Source organism: Rhopilema esculentum, chromosome 21 (genome assembly GCF_057945365.1).
Source record: "Rhopilema esculentum isolate cy_ngs chromosome 21, ASM5794536v1, whole genome shotgun sequence".
NCBI classification, from domain to species: domain Eukaryota; kingdom Metazoa; phylum Cnidaria; class Scyphozoa; order Rhizostomeae; family Rhizostomatidae; genus Rhopilema; species Rhopilema esculentum.
In genome coordinates, this window is record NC_142835.1 from 7,558,968 (window position 1) to 7,578,237 (window position 19,270).

At 35.3% G+C, this 19,270-nt stretch overlaps 1 protein-coding gene across 1 annotated transcript; it reads right to left on the reverse strand.

Moving 5' to 3' along the window:
* Positions 1–841: 841 nt before the first annotated feature.
* Positions 842–16,530, reverse strand: LOC135684211 (P2R1A-PPP2R2A-interacting phosphatase regulator 1). The gene is made up of 8 exons (XM_065199663.2): positions 15,591–16,530; positions 9,894–9,935; positions 8,770–8,813; positions 6,069–6,123; positions 5,398–5,514; positions 4,593–4,663; positions 3,959–4,014; positions 842–3,646 (listed from the first exon to the last, which is right to left on the reverse strand). Exons 1-8 carry the CDS (start codon positions 15,822–15,824, stop codon positions 3,261–3,263), a joined length of 1,005 nt encoding a protein of 334 aa, XP_065055735.1. The 5' UTR covers positions 15,825–16,530; the 3' UTR covers positions 842–3,260.
* Positions 16,531–19,270: the final 2,740 nt, after the last annotated feature.

Here is a 19,270-nt window from a genome sequence, read left to right on the forward strand (position 1 = left end):
GATCAAAATTACAATTAAATAAGTGAAAAGGTTGGAATTTACTGGTTTTATTTTGTAATTACAACTTTAAGATGACTTTGGACCACTTTAACGAAGCTTCAAATTTTACCAAAAAAGTAAGGCTATAGGCTTGACAAAATTTGCAATTTTTGATGGATTATTTTTCAGCCTAAAATGGATCAAAATTACCATTAAATAAGTGAAAAGGTTGGAATTTACTGGTTTTATTTTGTAATTGCCACTTTTAGATAACTTTGGACCACTTTAACGAAGCTTCAAATTTTACCAAAAAAGTAAGGCTATAGGCTTGACAAAATTTGCAATTTTTGATGGATTATTTGTCAGCCTAAAATGGATCAAAATTACCATTAAATAAGTGCAAAGATTGGAGTTGACTGGTTTTATTTTGTAATTACCACTTTTAGATAACTTTTGACCACTTTAACGAAGCTTCAAATTTTACCAAAAAAGTAAGGCTATAGGCTTGACACAATTTGCAATTTTTGATGGATTATTTTTCAGCCTAAAATGGATCAAAATTACCATTAAGTAAGTGCAAAGATTGGAATTTACTGGTTTTATTTTGTAAATACCACTTTAAGATGACTTTGGACCACTTTAACGAAGCTTTAAATTTTACCAAAAAAGTAAGGCTATAGGCTTGACAAAATTTGCAATTTTTGATGGATTATTTTTCAGCCTAAAATGGATCAAAATTACCATTAAATAAGTGAAAAGGTTGGAATTTACTGGTTTTATTTTGTAATTGCCACTTTTAGATAACTTTGGACCACTTTAACGAAGCTTCAAATTTTACCAAAAAAGTAAGGTTATAGGCTTGACAAAATTTGCAATTTTTGATGGATTATTTTTCAGCCTAAAATGGATCAAAATTACCATTAAGTAAGTGCAAAGATTGGAATTTACTGGTTTTATTTTGTAAATACCACTTTAAGATGACTTTGGACCACTTTAACGAAGCTTCAAATTTTATCATAAAAGTAAGGCTATAGGCTTCACAAAATTTGCAATATTTCATGGGAGATTTTAGGACTAAAACGGATAAAAACGCAATGAAATGAAGGAAAAGACTGGAATTTACTGATGATAATTGATAATAATCACTTTAAGTTGCATTTGGACCACTTTTACGCAGCTTTAACGGATAAAAACGCAATGAAATGAAGGAAAAGACTGGAATTTACTGATGATAATTGATAATAATCACTTTAAGTTGCATTTGGACCACTTTTACGCAGCTTTAATTTTTGATGGAAAAAGAGGCTATAGGCTTTAGAAAAATTGCAATATTTTAAGGGAAATTTTTCAGTCCTAAAATGAATGAGAACACAGTAATTTACTGGATTTATTTTATAATCGCCATTTAGGGATGACTGTGGACTACTTTAAAGGAGCTTCATATTTTAGTAGAAAAGGAAGGCTATAGATTTTTCAGGCTAAAGTAGGTCAAAAACGCATTAGAATGAAAGAAAAAAAGGAATTTACTTGTTTTATTTAATTATTTTCACTCTAAGATGCATATGGAGCACTTAAACGCAGATTCGAATTTTAGTAGAAAAGTAAGGCTATAGGCTTGACAAAATTTGCAATTGTTGATGGTGGATTTTTCAAACGAAAACTGATCAAAAACGCCATAAAATGAATGAAAATACAGGGATTTTCTGGTGTTATTCAATAATTATCATTTTAAAATGACTTTGGACCATTTTTAGGCAGCTTTAAATTTTGGCAGAAAAGTAAGGCCCTAGGGCCTAGGCTTTACAAAAAATTGCAATTTTCTGACGGGCGATTTTTCAGCCTTAATGAAATGAACTTGATTGATAAATTGATTTATGAAACTAATAGATGAAGCATGATTGGAAAACTCTTTGAAGACAGCCCTGTTTTAATGCCGTTTTCAAAATTTCTTCAAAAGTTAACGTATTGTCGCTGAATGGCTTGATTATGGTGGAAAATTGATTTTGAGAAAAAGAAGAAGGCAGGGACCAGAAATTCTGTCCTATTGGATGTGAAATTTCGTATGAAACAAAAGTGGTGAATGATAAATATGGTTGTAATATTAACTCAACTATAGTATTTCACAACAAGAGCACAATATAATTCTATACTTAACAACATTGTAAAGCGATAAAAAATTAAGGACAGAAATCTAACAACCGTTTTTACATAAAATACCTTATGGTAATACAACTATGCCGAAAATTCGTTCACCTTTTTAAATACTTTTGTCTAAAGTAATGTGAACTCTAACTTCAATGGTTAAACCTTATCATAATATAAAATTTGCTCAAAAGATTGTTGTGGCATTTGTTTTAATAGGAGAACACTATAGCGCTTTATAGCAAGGCTTTTCAGATATCCTCCTTAATAAAAAGCTTTTTCCCTTGTCAATGAAAAGGCTGATCATCAGCTCCATATTATTATCCCTGATAATCCAATGAATTGTTAAAAATTATTTTCTAGATGGTGTGGCCACCCCGTCTGAACTGTAGAACTTGCCTACCTGGTAAGAATCTGGTTTTTCAGAGTGTTTAGAGAGAGAGGAATAAGTAGGTGCTGAAAACCTAATACTGTTGAAAACTGTAACAGAAGGTTTTTCCAGTTCATGAAAAAAGTTGGAAATAGATCGCTTTGACTACGGAATCTGATTTTCAAACAAATAAAAGAAAACGCCTTCGACACTGTGATGTGCTATGACATATTCGGCTATCAGTTCCTGTCGGGTGGAGAAAGTGCGTCTGGTTTTAAGCTGGCGAAGCCTTTTTGTGTAATCTTGACTGAGTAACTGCTTTTTTCGTTTCTTCAAATGATTAAAATGGGCGTCTATATTTATTCAGGTTGGGTAAACAAAATGATAAAATTTAATAACCTTGATAAGAAAGTATGCCATGATTTGAGAACCTGGCAAGCTAAAAGTCATTTTATGATATTATTTAAGGAATCTCAAAATAAATAGGCTTTTGTTCTGTTGAGTATCATGTCTATATTGTGTAAACATGATGGCTGAAAAAACAGTTCACTGTAGCTGAATCAAGTGAGCAAGGAATGCGTGTTGTGCCTCACAACCCTAAATCTAGATGGTTGATATCTTTAAAAGTATCATTAAATTAGTATTGTTTACGTAAGTATCATTAAGTTTTTCAACATCGATAAAATCATTCACAGATTTAAAACTGTGACCTTGATAACATTATTCTTTGTTTAATCTGCACTAGTCAACGAAGACATATATAACAAAACTAATCTTTGACAGGCGTAAATGTGTAACTTGTGCTTTGAAATGAGTTCTTTTTGCCATCGTTACTCATACCTGCGCTCTGCATGCCTGCAGCAAGGGGTGACGGAGGAGCAACATATCTTGGTTTCAAAAAGGGGAAACCTTGATGATTTTTGCTATCGTAAAAAAATGGCGATGCTGTGCTATTTACAATAATAGGGCTGATTGTTGTTGGTGTCATTGTGCTGGAGTTTGACGTGTCACTGCCCGAATCATCATCAAATGACAACGGTAGCGAATCGAATGTGTGTAGGTCGGGTGATGAGCAGGAGGAGGCGCTGCTTGTAGATATTTGTGTACATAATTTCTTTTGAGGCATCATTGGCTGGTCGTCGTCATCAGGATCAACTATTAATGTAACGGAAACCAGCAATACATTAAAACGGCCACTGAACGTATGAATGTGCCCCTACTTCCGGATCACTTTAAAACGGTACACAGAAAAGGTTTGCACGAAAAAGAGGCGGCAATGTGCAGATTTCGCGCCGGCAAAAAACGTGGACAACATCCTGCGCTGAAGCGACTTTTCTGTTTTCTATTCTTTATTGGGTGATTTTTTTCCAAAGAAATGACTATTTTCCACACCAACTATACAATACACTAACAAATATATATCACAAATGGTAATATTGAATTATAAGTAAAACAATAGGAACCTACTTTTTCTCTTTGAAGTGAAGGCGCTCTGCCTAAGACCGTTTGGGCTGAGACTTCTCCTAAAAATACAAAAACCGTATTTTAATATAAACAGGCTTGTCGAACAATAACAAAGAGCTTTGGTGGTAATATGGGCAACTCCCTCTAGCTAGAGCAACCCTAGGGCAATGCCAGTTTAACTCAAATTACGTCTTGGAAGTTTGATGGAAGACATCCTTCGCTTCCCATCTTGGAGGGGAAACCCACAGGGAGCCATTGTCAGTAGGCTAGGCAGAAGTAACAACCTACAGGATTGACATAAAGAAGAAAAGTTGGCTTGTTCTTAAAAGATATTTCTATGATACTTCCGTGCAACGAACCATAAATTAGGTCATCGGAGGGTATTAATTTAATGACACTTTTTGAAATGACAAGCCAATTTGAAGAAGGTCCAGACACAAAAAATGACTGTGTTTTGTACTATCCTATTTTAATATATTTATAAAAACCATTCTACAATATCTTTAGTCATAAGAAAATCTATATCTCTCTGAATAAAACTAGCCTGGACAGATAAAGAAAAACACTTGGTACTAGCAGGTAATACAAGGCTTGATAACAACAGATAAAATAACAAGACAAAACCGAAGTAACTTACCTGAATGTCCGACATTTGGGACTGTTAGGAAGAGGTCCCGGACTAGGTGTCAAACTTCGGGCACGTGTAAGCTGCAGAAACAAAAGTAATACTTCATCATTACGAAGTTATTTTGGGAAATATTGTTTGTTTTCAGTAAAAATCACAGAACTCGCAGTCATTCTCTACAGAAAATGATTGTTTAAGAAAAAATAATTGTACCTTTGCTTTAAGATTAATGTATAGTAATTTACAAGAGTGCAGTCGATAACAGTGTAGATAATATGGTATGCTGAGATACTAGGATGATTGTTAACTTGTCTGTTGTACAGTGCTTGGTGCCGTAAAGAGATAGCTCTACATGCAAAGCTGGTGTGTAGAACAAATCAGTTTTAAGTTGCTACCCCATGTTTCGGGCTTAATTCAATCATCACGCAACACGCTTAATGCGATCATCACGCAACATGCTTAATGCGATCATCACGCAGCTTGAAACTTGTAGTAGCAACTTAAGCTTCTCTTGTTGTACACGATAGTGCTACTTAGATATTGCTAAGCTTGAAAAGTCAATAGCATCGGCGGTCACTTCGTCGGACTCTTTATGACGGGCTAATGAATTGAGATGGATATTTTGACCAAGCTTTTAGAAGGCCGATGAAAATTATGCCTTTAAAGGCAGATCTATCCGATGGGTAAAATTTCCTTTGAAACAACAAAAATATAATTGCTACTGGCTAATGTGATTTGCAGAATATAAGCATAGCACCATTGTCGATAAAAGAATCTGTCGTACTTTTCAGAAATGCAAAATTAACAAAAATATTACCCTTTGTTCGCATGGCAACCGATTGGGTGAGGGTGAAGCGACAGGAGAAGAAAAAGCACTCTTTGCTTCCTCGTTGTTGTCTCTTTTTTCGTCAGTCAGACTGAACGATTTTTCCGTCTACAAGGAAATAATTACCATACTCTAAAGAAATGGTTTTGCACGACTGCTAGGTTGAAATCTAAGAATGCTCGAAAAATACATATTCAAACAAGCAACACTGATTAAATCAATCATAGGTATGACTTAATGTTCATTAAAAATAATCATTTCATAATAGGGAACGTTGAAAAAGAAAACCCTAAAATCATGCGAAAATATTGGTAGGTTTTCAAAGAGTAGAAGAATAAACAACGAGAAAAAGCCAAAAACAGCCTAATTCTATACATCTCACAACCAATTTTAGGAAATTAAGACAATCAAGAATGATATGAGTAAGAACAGGGTGGGGGATGTTGGGAATTCAAGGGAACAAACCATTTTAAATTGACAAGCAATCCTGTCGGTAGAAATTAATTTAGAAAGTCCAGCGACGCGAATGGATAAACCTTAATCACCAGGAAAACATATCTAAATCATCACAAGTAAATCTCAAAGGTTGATAAGACATAAGTAACATTATAATCACAAAAATTAACACAACAATGACAAAAATAGCGCGAATAGAACCGTACCAGTAAACTCATTCCGCCCCAACTTTGGCTTAGCTGAATCTCTGAAGTCACGTTTCTGAAAAAAGAAATGAAACATGCAGATTGTAATCATAAAATTATGCAGATAGCTCTCAGTGGAGTGAAAAAAGCATTATTATATCGGTCGGCGATAGAGATCGATTTGTTCATACAATGCAAGGAAAACTAATGTGGTTCTGTTTTACTCAAGGTTCCAAAACCTAAAAACCAATGGCGCGAAGGTCATGTAGGAAAAAGAGGAGAAGGAGGGAAGAAGGCAACAATCCTAGCTCCGGTCAACCTTTTTACCGACTACTGTCATTTTATGTTTGACGCAAAAAGGAACGCGAAAGTGATCCAATGGTGGCTCTAGAACCCAGAGTACCTCCTGCCAATAAAAAAGGGTAGCATTTTCCTAGGTCCTTTAGTACATGTGAAAATGGTCAGCAGATTGGCACGGGATGCTTCAATTTGAATTCAGACACTATTAAATGGTAAGAAAATACTTCTAGAAAATATGTAAGTCTAGAGAAGCGTGGTGACATGTGTTCGATATAATCTGAAATATTGATACTAATTCAACACAACGAATCTTACTGGAAGCTCGCCTTATGAAACCTGTTTGTTTAAGCATTTTGATGTCCACAATTTTGGTTGAATATACCCCCAGTTCGGTTAGCTAAAAGATGAGAGGGTAAGGAGTGATGCTCGGCAGCCCGATAGGATTTGTGACGTCAACTTTTGGATACAACTACAAAGCACAATTTGCACGTCTAGCTGAGCAATAAACGTCTAATTACAAATGTGTTAATTGTGAAAGAATTGAATTCATGGTATGACTTGGTTGAAAAGTGAATAAAAAGTAGAAGATACGGGTGGACTGGCCAGTGTGCGGTAGCCAGGAAAAAACACCAAAATACGTCCTTAGATATCCAATCATGGATCCGATTCAGGAAACATTCTGGACCTGGTAATTCAAGACTGAATAAATTAACCCCAAGATTCAAGTAATTCTAGATTCAAGATGTAGGATTCAAGCTACTACGGGATCCTAAATTCTAGATCGTGCAGATTTCAAGGAAGCCCATAATTAGTTTTTGTTAATCAACAAAAAAATTGAGTTTTGTGTGTCACAGAAACAACCCTGTTCATGTTTCTTTATGAAAAATAAAGAAATAGGTTCAGTGATAGCTAAGCCAGCATCCTTAGAGACCAAATAAATAGCAGGAAACTTGGTCTGAGAAGGTAAAAGCATATATCAAAATATCAGTGTGGGTTGCTGGTTAAAACTAGGCTGGCGGAAGTGTTCGCACTCTTGACCGAAAATTGCACCAAATGTAAATAAATACACACAAGTAAAAGTTTTCTGTGCGAGTAATACAAGTTGATGATGCTTTAAAGATTCACCGAGGTCATGAAGCATAGAATGATAAGTAGGCATGGATTTAGATTTGGTACGTTCCCGGGGGTGCCACATTTTGCTTATTAGCATAGATGGGCGTTTCCCAAGGCTAGCATGTCAGTAGCCACATTCATTGACAGCCAAATGCCTCGCTGGACGTAAAGCCACAAGATAGGCTCGACACTGGTATCGGCCGGTTTGGCTAGGCAAAAAGGCGAGAATCGAACGGCATTAACTCGCCAAACGGTTTTTTCTAATGATTGATCTCTATTATTTTCATCTGTAACTGACATTTTCCGAGCTTTTCAAGGGGCAAAGTAAAATTCTTTCATTATTCAATAAAACAGTATTTAAGGCAGGAAAGTGGATATGGTTCCCCTTTCTTAAACAAAGTACTTAACTCCGAAGAGTTAGAAATTGCCACATCTGCCTTTTCGTTTTAGATTCCCATTCTTTAAGAATTCCCGCAATTGGTTGCGGGGGAGCGATAGCCATGTCCTGTCCTTTGATGTTTCTTGCAAAGCTAATTTGCACCACTTGTTCAACCAACCATAAGAAGGGTGATGACCATGTTGAGTAATATTCAAAACCTCTTTAAAAGGGAATCATCTTGGAGTCAAGCCATTGTTTGTATCAGGAGAAGGACAAAAGTCTATTGTTTTAAACAATGAAAAATCACAGGGGGTGGAGTGGCAACTGTCCTCTAGTTTCAATTTTTTTAAAAAGAGACCCTAGCAATAATATTTGAGCTTTATTTTGTAGAATTTTCCCTTAAGAAAATGATCTTTGTATTAAGTAGGTTGCTTGCAATGAATGGTCGTTTTATTAGGTGGGCTATTTGATAAACATATATTCAAGCCCACCTTCTTATAAATGTTCAGCAGTGAAAAACCCACCTTTAATGATACAATGTTTAACTTGAATGGTATTTATACCACTTTTGACTCACAACGGTACTAGATAAATGACAGTCACAAATGCAGAGCATAATTGTACATGCAGAGGAGCTTTCCCTAACAGCATTGAATCGTGTATAAATTTAGCAATATCTCAAGTATCACTTTCTTCTCTTGGCAATTCTTTGAAAATTATCTAACATTGCTTTATTGGACTAAAATAAAGGCAGTGATTTTTATAGGTTGATTCGAATTGAGCTTGTTTCCTAACAAAGGTTATACTTTGTTACAGGTGGTCGTTTGAACAGATTTCACTATGCATACTTGTTCAGCTTTGATTTCAGATAATTTAGATTTAAAAAAAGGCCTATTCAAGACGGATGCAAAAAATAAATAAGTAGATTACCTTTCACTAAGAGCTTCTCGTGTCATTTCATCCATACTTTCTTCCTGCAACATAAAAGAGCTTGTGATAAAAACGTGCGCTAAATTGGGAAAAAGGACAGCTTTAAAAGGATAAAAGAAATCACAAAAAAGATTATATTTCTGGACGATACAAATAGATACGGTTCTGCAGTGCAGAAAAAAAAGTTTCGTATAACTCTTGACATAATGTTATGGGCTTTTGACAGACTTTAGAAGTTTGCATATATACTTGAATCTTAGAATTAAAACCAGGGACAACATGCGGCTTCAATCGAGACTAATTGGTATTTAATACGTTTGCGCTACTTGTGATGGGACACATTCAAAGGGCCATTCATATCTCAAAAAATGACAATAAGGTTTCAGTCAAAAGAAACAAATTATAATATACTCAGTTTTAGAAAGCAATTTTTGATCTGTCTAAATGGTTTATTTAGAGTTAAAAACATTTCGTAAACGATATCAGAACATTAACTAGAAAACAGATTTTTGAAAATAGTGAGTTGATAGTTTTGTCCCAGGCTGCCAGACTCTCATTCATATTTTCTTCAAGAAAAGCATGCTGATTTTCACCTGCTTCATCAAATATCATTGTCTATACACATCTTAAATCAAATGGAGGCTTCAAGAAATTTGTTTCTTTTTATTTCATTTAAAATACAAAGTTGAAGACGTGATACGTGAAGAGGATTGTTGAAACATTGATTCTGATTTGATAGACAACAATAAAGCAACGAATTTCAATGAGCAATTTCTCATAAAGATAAACTGGTCTTTGAAAAGTCGTGAATCGCTTGAATTCGCTAAAAGCATGAGATGAGCAGACACAAGCTTGCTTAAAGTACATAAATGGTATATATGACAGCGGGCTCCTTAAAAGGCATGGCCATGGAAAAACCACCTCTATGAGAGATGAATCAGCAAAAATATGGATGGCCTAGCCTTCGTCGTTCCAGGCAGACCATGCGTGATAGTGTTTTCGTTTAATACGCATGCGCTTTCACAGCAAAGATGAAGGATGGATTATTTTTACTTGCTCGTCTCACTAAAATTACAGCGATGCAGATTCAGTTGTATAAATGATCAATAAAAAATGGGACGAACCTGCTTCAGCTGACTTATTCTTGATGCAGGTGATCCAATAGGCTGTTGAGAAAATACAGAGAATAATCAAGTGGCGTCCAAAAACGCAGCGAGATTCGTGCTTTAATTAAGTTGTCGAAAAAGCACTCGAAATTGTACATATAACACTTTATTTTGACTTGCTATTGGCTATTGGTATTTACTTGCTTGTCAAGGGAGTTCACTAAAAGGAGGAAATTTATACGTGGGAAGATACGGTTTTAATATAAAAACAAGTTATCAGTTAAAAATGAAAATTATTGAAGCAGACTTCTAGCCGTATATCCCTAAAAGCAAACTGGGTTTAATAAGTGCGGTTTTGTTAGCAACAGTGTTGAAAACCTGAAAACTGTTTATAATGCCCCAAGTCTATGAGAAACACATCTCCATAAACTTTATGGTCCTAAGTTCTTTGAGCCTGATTTCGACAACTCGTCTGTTTAGCTTAGTGGGATTTATTGTAGTGCTCATGAAGGCTATTTGGGAATTGCCAAGACCATCCTGGTTCTGCAATACTCCGTTAAAAAACGATGTCATAAAGTCATGTGAATGGATAACAGTTGGCAGTATGTTGAGGCAAGTTGAAAAGCTTTTGATGCCATGAACATCGATGGGCATATGCGAGCAATAAACCCCTTGACAATGCAGTGCCAAAACCGACCTTAGGTACAGCCTACGCCAGAAAGGTGTCTATCCTCGTTTGAGCATTACCCTTAAGCTCCCAAAACCTTTCTCTAAAAAAAGATGAAGAAGGTGGGATTTGGTTTTGACACTTCAGACCCTTGGCTACTTTTGGCCATCTCACGATCACCTGTGTCAGCTATATTTCCCGGTCTTTTGCCTCATTTCATTTCACAATCCTTGGCCTCATTGATTTAAGGTATCAAAGCCTCCCCCCTTCGCCTAGCAATTGCCAACCTGTGAACTAGGAATATCTCTCCGCATAGAAATTTCGTAAAATAATATGGAAAGCAGCCCATGGAGATTACGATAACGAGGTCTTTCTTGGAGAAAGGTAGTTTGCTGTTTGTGTTAATAACCAAGGGTGCAGCAGTTGCAACTGCTTAGAGTGGAGAATCTGCACTGAAGACTAATGCTTTCACGTTGGTAATTCGTCAGCCCTTAACCCGTGGCCTTTTGTCTTTAGCCTGCTTCACATCAACTTAATGTCCCCTTTTGTCTAATCACCTTTATATCAGAAAAAGTAAAAATAAATTAAGGGACCAGTCATAATTAATGTTGGGGAGTGGGGCGGAAGATGGAAGAGTGCAGTCCTTTCCTTGGCCCCCCTCAAATTAATTTAGCTACAATCCCCGCAAATCTAAAAATAATTTCTAAGCCCCCCCCCCCCCCCCTGCACAACATCGAAAGACAACACATTTTCTGTTAAAAATAGCACAGAGAGAATTGAGGTGGAGACTACAACAGAAAACTGATGCATATGAGGCTCGGTTTTCAGAGGCAAAAGATGGCAACTGACAGAACGTAAAAAAATTTTTGGGCAGTAGGGGATCATGGGCAGCTTTCAGTGAAAGACCAGTACCAGCTGAAAAACCCCTGCAGTTCCTTGAAAATGTTTTGAGCAAAGTCGAGATCTTCATGGCAGAAATCAAAACATTGAAAGCAAAACTTTTTGAGAAAGACATTAACATTCAGCCATGGAAAGCAAATGAGTTATCCTTCTATTGTAGTTTGATAAAGAGGTTTGATTTTTTGCAAGGGAAGTTTATTAAAGGTAAAGGGTAATGTTGTCTTGAACCTAGCCATGCTAGAAAAAAGAGCTGGATTTAGTGTGCTCAGCTAAAAATTTGACAATGCCAAAGCACAATGCTGTACAATGGAGAACAAGAGAAAGAGCAAGAAAAGAATAGTTGTACATGCTCTGAGAAGCTATTTGTCGTTAATTGGTGTCATGCCATTCTTCCAGGAGAGAAAAGTGAAGAAGTCAAGATGAAAATTGAGATAGGAGATTTTTCACTCAATATTACAACAGTACAGACTAGTTCATTGAGCAGCAAAATACACATAGCTGGCCTCAGGTTTTTGCTAGGAAAGGGTGTGATGACAGATCAGGCAAAATTATTTGCAGAAGATCAATTGTGAAAGATGGTGTGTGTAACAGTGGCAAGAAAGGAAAGCTGTACAAAGAAGGGAAAGGGGGAAAGCAGCTGACAATCCTTGCTGCTTTTGGGGCAAACAAAACTCAGCAGTCAGATTCAAGCTCTGAATCAAGTGAAAATGACATAGATTCATAACTGATTAACCACAACTGTTATAACTCTAATTATGAATGTTCACTAGAAGTATTTTTTCAATTTTTATAGTTATGACCGTTAATAGCTTAATCGATTTCATTGACTAAAATTTTTCATGCCCCCCTCTCTTTTACTATTAATTTATTTAGCCCCCCTTGAAAGTAGCAAAATTATAGATAGCCCCCTCAATATCTTCTGTCCCACCCCCACCATTAATAAGACTGGTCCCTAAAATAAAAAATAGATAATAATTGTGATTGATGCTATACGAGAAATCTAGCTAGCTATAAATTTGCCTTTCTGAGCCAAATTTGCTCAGAAGTGGGTCGGGGGTGGGGGTGTGGTGGGTGGTGTTGGTTGTAACTTCAATAGGCAGTAAATGGGGGTGTGCCAAATTGAAATAAGAAAACATACCCTAAATTTAAATCTAAATACATACTCTTAAATTGAATTCAAATTTGCAAAAATCAAACAACTCAATCAAAAAATGAAAACATTTTACCTTTCTTATAAAAATGATACCCCAAAATTTATGGCCATGCTAAAAATCATACCCAAAATTAATGCCCATGTTTGATTTTACCAAAATCGATACCTCCAAAATTAATTTTTTCCTTGAAACATGGTACCCCACAAAATGGCACACCCCCTATCAAGGAGAACACACATTGGTGGCACATGCTTCCTTGAAACAGAGAAAATAGGCTGGAAGAGTTCTAGGGAATTGTGTCATATCTAAAAAGTTGGAAAACCTCTAAAACAATATAAATGTTCCGATGGCCTGCAACTCTTTCTTACAAAGTTTTTAAAAGCTTGCCAAAAAGTCTATTTAATTACTCTCACATGGTTTAGAAGACTTGACTAAAAGATAGACAAAGGTTTGTACATTTCTTTGGTTGTCAGGAAAACCCCTTGACAACATCTATTTGTATTATAACTTCCATCCCGCCAAGTAAAGTTATAAATATAACTTTCATATAACAATCATGCCAAATTTCTCTTAGAGCTGCCTTACTTTGTAACATATTTAAGAAAAATCAGCCTGGCAATGATGCCAACACTGCCATGCATTTTCATGTCAGGGGAGAACGGTCAACAAATCAAGACTATTTTCTACCATAGGCACCTAACTTTGTGATTAATCTAAAAAGCAAAATCATCTAGCAACACAACAGAGCAAGAAAAGCTTTTTTAACAGAAGGTCATGATGTTTTCATGTCAAAGAAGGTGATGGGCTAACATGGTGTGATTTCGTTTTTAAAAACTTCAGTAACCAAAATTTAAAGCCTGCTGCTAGCAAACTGTCATGTTTATGATTCACAGAAGAGCTCATACTGAAAAACCAGAAAATAGATAATAAATATACCAAGAATCCATCACATAAAAACAGAGAGTATGGAGGTTTTGGCTTGTCCATTTGAGCTTGAATTTTTTATGGCAAGCTGCATACTTTTGTTAATGCCTTACGTAAATAGTTCTTCAATTGTAACACCATAAACAAGCAAATGATACAAGTAAGTCAGTTGTGGCTATCAAAAATAACAGAATAAAAGAAGTGAAATTAATATAACCAGATATGTTTAGCTGATCATTCTATCTTTGTGTAAAAAAATGAATAAATTAATGAATCACATTAATAGAAAAAAGCTGAAAGATGCCTTTTTAATTGGTCCTCCTTTCTGGGAATTCCAAGTTTTATCAACACATGATAACATTTCACCTTTACTATATACAAATACAAAGCTGTTTTCTGGATAAGGTAGGGATGTTTAAGCCTTAATGACCATGTGTTTTACTGTTGGTGTGAGTTTCTACGGAAATTCATTCTGCCCCACTAGAAATTGATGAAAGCCATAGAATTCAATTTGATACTGATGCGGTTGAATGCACAAAACGGTGATTTTGATATAAATGAATGTAAGCCTTAGTTCAGAGAGGTTTAAAAGGTCTTATAGTGAGCAAATAAGAAAAAAGCAAAATATCTAGTTATGTTGAAGAAAATTGTACCTAATGGTAATTTTGTGATAAAAATGAAGACAAGCAACATCGAGCTATAAAATTCCATGAGTAAACCATAAAAGATAAAACATATTGAAATCTCAGATCCATCTTAATCTCTAAACAATGATTACCAAATATGCTGACTCAAAAAATGAACAAAGATTAGCTTTTGAAACTAAATCAAAACAAAAAACCTTCAACTTGTTTTTCTACACAAAACATGTTCAAATCATGAAAGACAAAAATTTTGTGACAATTTCTCTTGTAGGAATTAAATTTGCAACAGAGTAATGTTTAGATAGGACTGCATTACTGGAATCGAATCAGAGGAAAATGACAATGAGGGAGAACCCCAGAAGAATCTTTGATGCATTTCGTCAAGCAAACTGAAATATTTTTGACCATATTGAAGCAAATTTTAAAATAGGGATTTATGGGTTAGGTTGTCCTGCATTAACAAGGAATGAATGGTTAATGTTCAACTGTCCTAGCAAGCAACATCAACTTATTTTGGGAATTAAGCAAATTTTTCAGCCATGGTTCTCTGGCAGCTGATATGCAATTTTGGTCAACCAAACTGATGCCGATGGCACTTTGAAGAGCAATAAATGTGCACTGATAAGGTTGTAATGGATGTGAAAATAACATGTTAACATGAAACTTTTTTAGCAGTAAATGGAAAGGATGCAATGGATAAAACAAGAAACAGCACTTCAAAGGATGATGAGTATAAATGAAGGATATGGTTGGCTTTTCCTAGAAATAAAGCCTGATCTAAATTCAACAAAGATGGGCATCATTGGTTATATCATAGAGATTAGGTTACTGAAACTCTTGGCTACATGTCGATAAAATGTTAATATTTCAAAAACATATCAAACCGATAACAGATCATAGACAGTTTTCATTCATTTCAGTTGATGGAGGATTTGAAAGGAGGAAAACGAACTTATGTCACGATGATCCTTAATATGGTATGAGCTGTTATCTGTAAAGATGTTATAAAGGCAGAATGGAGAAACTCGAAACAAGACAAAATTGATAAGGATTTGAGAAATACGCTCCATGGTGCTCCGAAAGTTTTTTGCCGATTGAAAAACGGACCCAATTACAAACTCCATCATGTTTTGATTTCAATTTTCAAATTTTTACCCACAAAACCATACACTTAGAAAAAGGCAACAACAAGTTTGTTCCATATGCAGAGATCAACTCCGTCCTTCACGTACCTGCTGAAGCCAATTGGACGGATTGCCAGGGTGACTTTTCCATCAGAAAAAAGTATTAGGCCGATGTGCGCAGATATAAAATTGAAAATTAAACTATATTGGGCTTTTTCTAGAGAGGCATAGATGTTGAAATCACTGCTAGATTTGCGTCACTTAAAATAAAATATAAAGAGAGATATTTCGAAAAAACGTACGGTAATTACGTGTGGGGATCGATCCAGTGTAGCTTGATTGTACATGGAAGCTGAGAATGTTCGGGTCCTTCCTGTCCTTGGTTTCTCGATTGCTATGCTATAGTCAACTGATTTGACATTATTAATCATTGGAGATGAGTTCCATCTTCTAAGACTAGTATTTGAGCAATGAGAGCCGACTGAATCTTCATCTGTTTCCATTTTGGAAAACCTTGTCCCTTCTTCGAACGCCATTCTAATTTTCTCTGTTTTGTTAGGAAGCCTGCAACGCAGCCTTAAATTTGTGCTACTGCGGAGGACATTTATCAGCAGCGTTTAGGGAGGTCTGCAGAGGAAAGAGATTTTAATTTTTTTCATTTATAACGCCATTAAAACCAGAGAAGAACATAAAAATATAAAAATGAGATATCTATACAATTAAAGGAGCTTAACCAAAAGAAGAAAAATACTTGTAATACTTTTTTAAAGCTTCTAAAAGTTTTAATTTATTCCTGCTTCAAGCTTCCAGCGGAAAAATATTAAAAATTTTGCTTCCATGAAGATTAACCTTTACTGGGATATACTTTTTTAATTCTTGGCAATTTAATTATCTTTTTTGTTGTTTCTCATGTTTGTATAATGTGAGGACAAAGTAAAGTATTATTTTTAGTTTCGATTAGCAACGATTTGAAATATACAGGACGCCATGATGTCGAGGCGGTTGTCTTGCTAACGAAGACGTCTTCTTGCAAAAAGCGTGAACATGTTTTTAATTAAAAAGTGAGCTTGTGTACGGATGCACTTCTCCCGGACCAGGATCATCGTGGCCGAACAAAGTTTCCAAGCGATTAAGAGATCTATACATCATTGTTATGAATAACATAGGTTCACAACACGATCGAGGATTGATGTAGTTCGGCGTCTTGTACGTCGAGTAAGTAATAAAAACAAATCAATATGGAAAAAGTACGACTTCGTACATGAAATTGTAATATTATTGCGACTTTTAGAACATTAATCTTCATCAGGTCACAATTAGAGTACAACTTTCAGTTTTTAATAGTACATTGATCGTTTGCATTCCTAAAGCTCGAGATGTTGTTTAATGGTGGACGATAAAATGGATTGGATCTCCTGGAAAGTTTGTTGGTGCTCAGGGCACAGCAGCAGCTTAAAGTGCAGAATGAATTCCGAAGTTTAAATTTTCCGTATTGATCCGAAAAAAACACCAAATTGGCTAAAATCGCTAAAATATGGCGACGCAAAAAAGTCGGCCTAAGATGTAAACAGAAGACACATTCAGATATCTGCATGTCAAACATATTGTTGCAGATAACAGTGCCGTTTAATGTTAAAAACTACTTTGAGTGAATTTGCAAAATAAAACAGCAATTTAAAAAAGTTTCTTAGCTTTTTAAATTCATGTTAGGTTGCCCCTATGGTTTCCTTGAAGATGTTCTTTTAAAAAAATGGATTGGATCTCCTGGAAAGTTTGTCTGGAAAGGGCACAACCTGTAGTGAAAAAGACAAATATACATTGAAGATGGGAGGGAATCGTCAAGCTTTTTTTCTTTAACTACAGATACAACTGTCCAACAGTGGCTTTAAATGCAGAATATTTTTCCCGAACACAAATGTCAAAAATATATAATGGCTTAAGTCGCAAACTTTGCATGTAAAGTTTTTAAAGTTAAAGTAGCGCCAAAAATTCAACAATGTTACTTACAACTTAAGTGTTGGGCTTATAAAACAGAAATTATGAAAACAGAAAAATGAAACTTTGCTAGAAAAATGGCCCGACAATTAAAGAAACTGCCTGCCAGCCACGGACCTTGGTTTCTTAAAAATGTTTCGTGTATTTAATGCTGAGTTTACGGCTGGTGGGGTAGGGCGTTGTGTTGTTTTTTCAGCAAAGAGTAAATGAGTGACAAGACACTTAGCTGTCATCATTAAAACCCCAAAGAAATTTAGCAAAATCTCTTTTATTGTGAGGGGTCGTATTTCAGTTTTGCAGCATCGTTATAACACCTGGTAAGTCTCCTTAACCTTGAACACCTGCCTGGTCATTCAATTTGCTATTAAAAAAAGGAAAGGCTGTTAAAGATGTCCATTAATGTCTTCTGTCCAAATTCGTTGGTATATGTTGGCGATTAAATGTAGATAATAATGGCTTATTTTGCTCGTATACTTAGTTGGAACTGTTGTGTCTATCTTTTTCAGGTTTTTATGTCTTAATGAATCACATTCCAGCATCCTTAAATTTTACCAGCCTTTTTTTCATCTTCGCTTGTTATGGATGCTAAATATTTAACTCTCTTTTGCCTTATGATAATAGAAAATTTGTGTCATATACATTGCTTGTTTAAACTTCAAATAACTCAACCTCTGGTTTTCAGCTGTTAACCGTTAAATTAAAACTTTTGGAAGTTTTTAACTCTTGTGTTTGATGATCAGAGCAAGCTCGTAATTCTGTTTTTCCCACTTAGTTTTATTTTTTTATTTTTAACCAAATGGATCCAGTGTGTTAGGCCCTTTTTCTGAAATATATAAAAATTTTCAAAAGCCTGAAACAGCCCCTGTACCAAATGAATGATACTGAGAATATTGAAGCTGCCTGTTGAAGTTCTGTTTTTCCTTAGCCACATTTCGGGTGAAGAAAGAGCGTTTGATACCAAAATTACAGTTGAACCCCGTACCTCATACCCCTAGATAACACCCGACTTTCACCAAATCGGAATGGTTTTCAATTCCCATTGGATTTTCTCGCCTGACTCAAGTGATCATTCGCACCCTGAATCAGTCCCACATTCGTTTAGTCACAACGTTTTCTTACACCCCTTTGAAGCTCTGGTGTAATGGCAGTTATTTCTGTTTTTATAAGCCCAACACTTAAGTTGTAAGTAACATTGTTGAATATTTGGCGCTACTTTAACTTTAAAAACGTTACCTACAAAGTTTGCGACTTAAGCCATTATATATTTTTGACATTTGTGTTCGGGCAAAATATTCTGCATTTAAAGCCACTGTTGGACAATTGTATCTGTAGTTAAAAGCTTGACGATCTTTTAAAAATTTAAAAATTAATAATTTAGATAATGTGTATCAAAGGTACATTAAATAGCTAGATCTTAAAGAAAGAGCCTTAGGCCAACTTTTTGCGTTAGCTAAATTTAATGATGGGCACAGATTTGGCGCAATCTTAATGTAGCAAATGACAGCTTCATTAGCGAGGAGGGATGACAGATTTGCCCAAAGGTGAAAATTAGGTTTTACCTGAAGACTCAACATATCCCTATTCTTTTTTCTTTTTTAAAATTTAAAATTTTAAACTACAACAAAGCTACTCAAATACATGTCACTCACAATAGTGAAGGACGCAAGGTCATCTAGTCTCCATTATGAGTGACATTTACAATTTTCAATTACATATAAATATAAACACAAAAAAGGGAGAGAAGTAAACGAAACTAAATCAGGAAAAGTAAGGTACCTCTAGAAAAATTTACATACACAATTTTTACATAATTTACATGTTTCAGAGGTAGATCAAGAAAAGAAAAAAAATAAGAAAAGGAGTTGCTGCTATTGTGTTTTTCAATTAAAAGAATCTCCTAGTGTTTTTGATGAATTGAGGTATGGCCTCCATAAGAAGTCTATTGGCAAGTACATTTAATTCGGAACTTCCATAAAGTATTAATTCA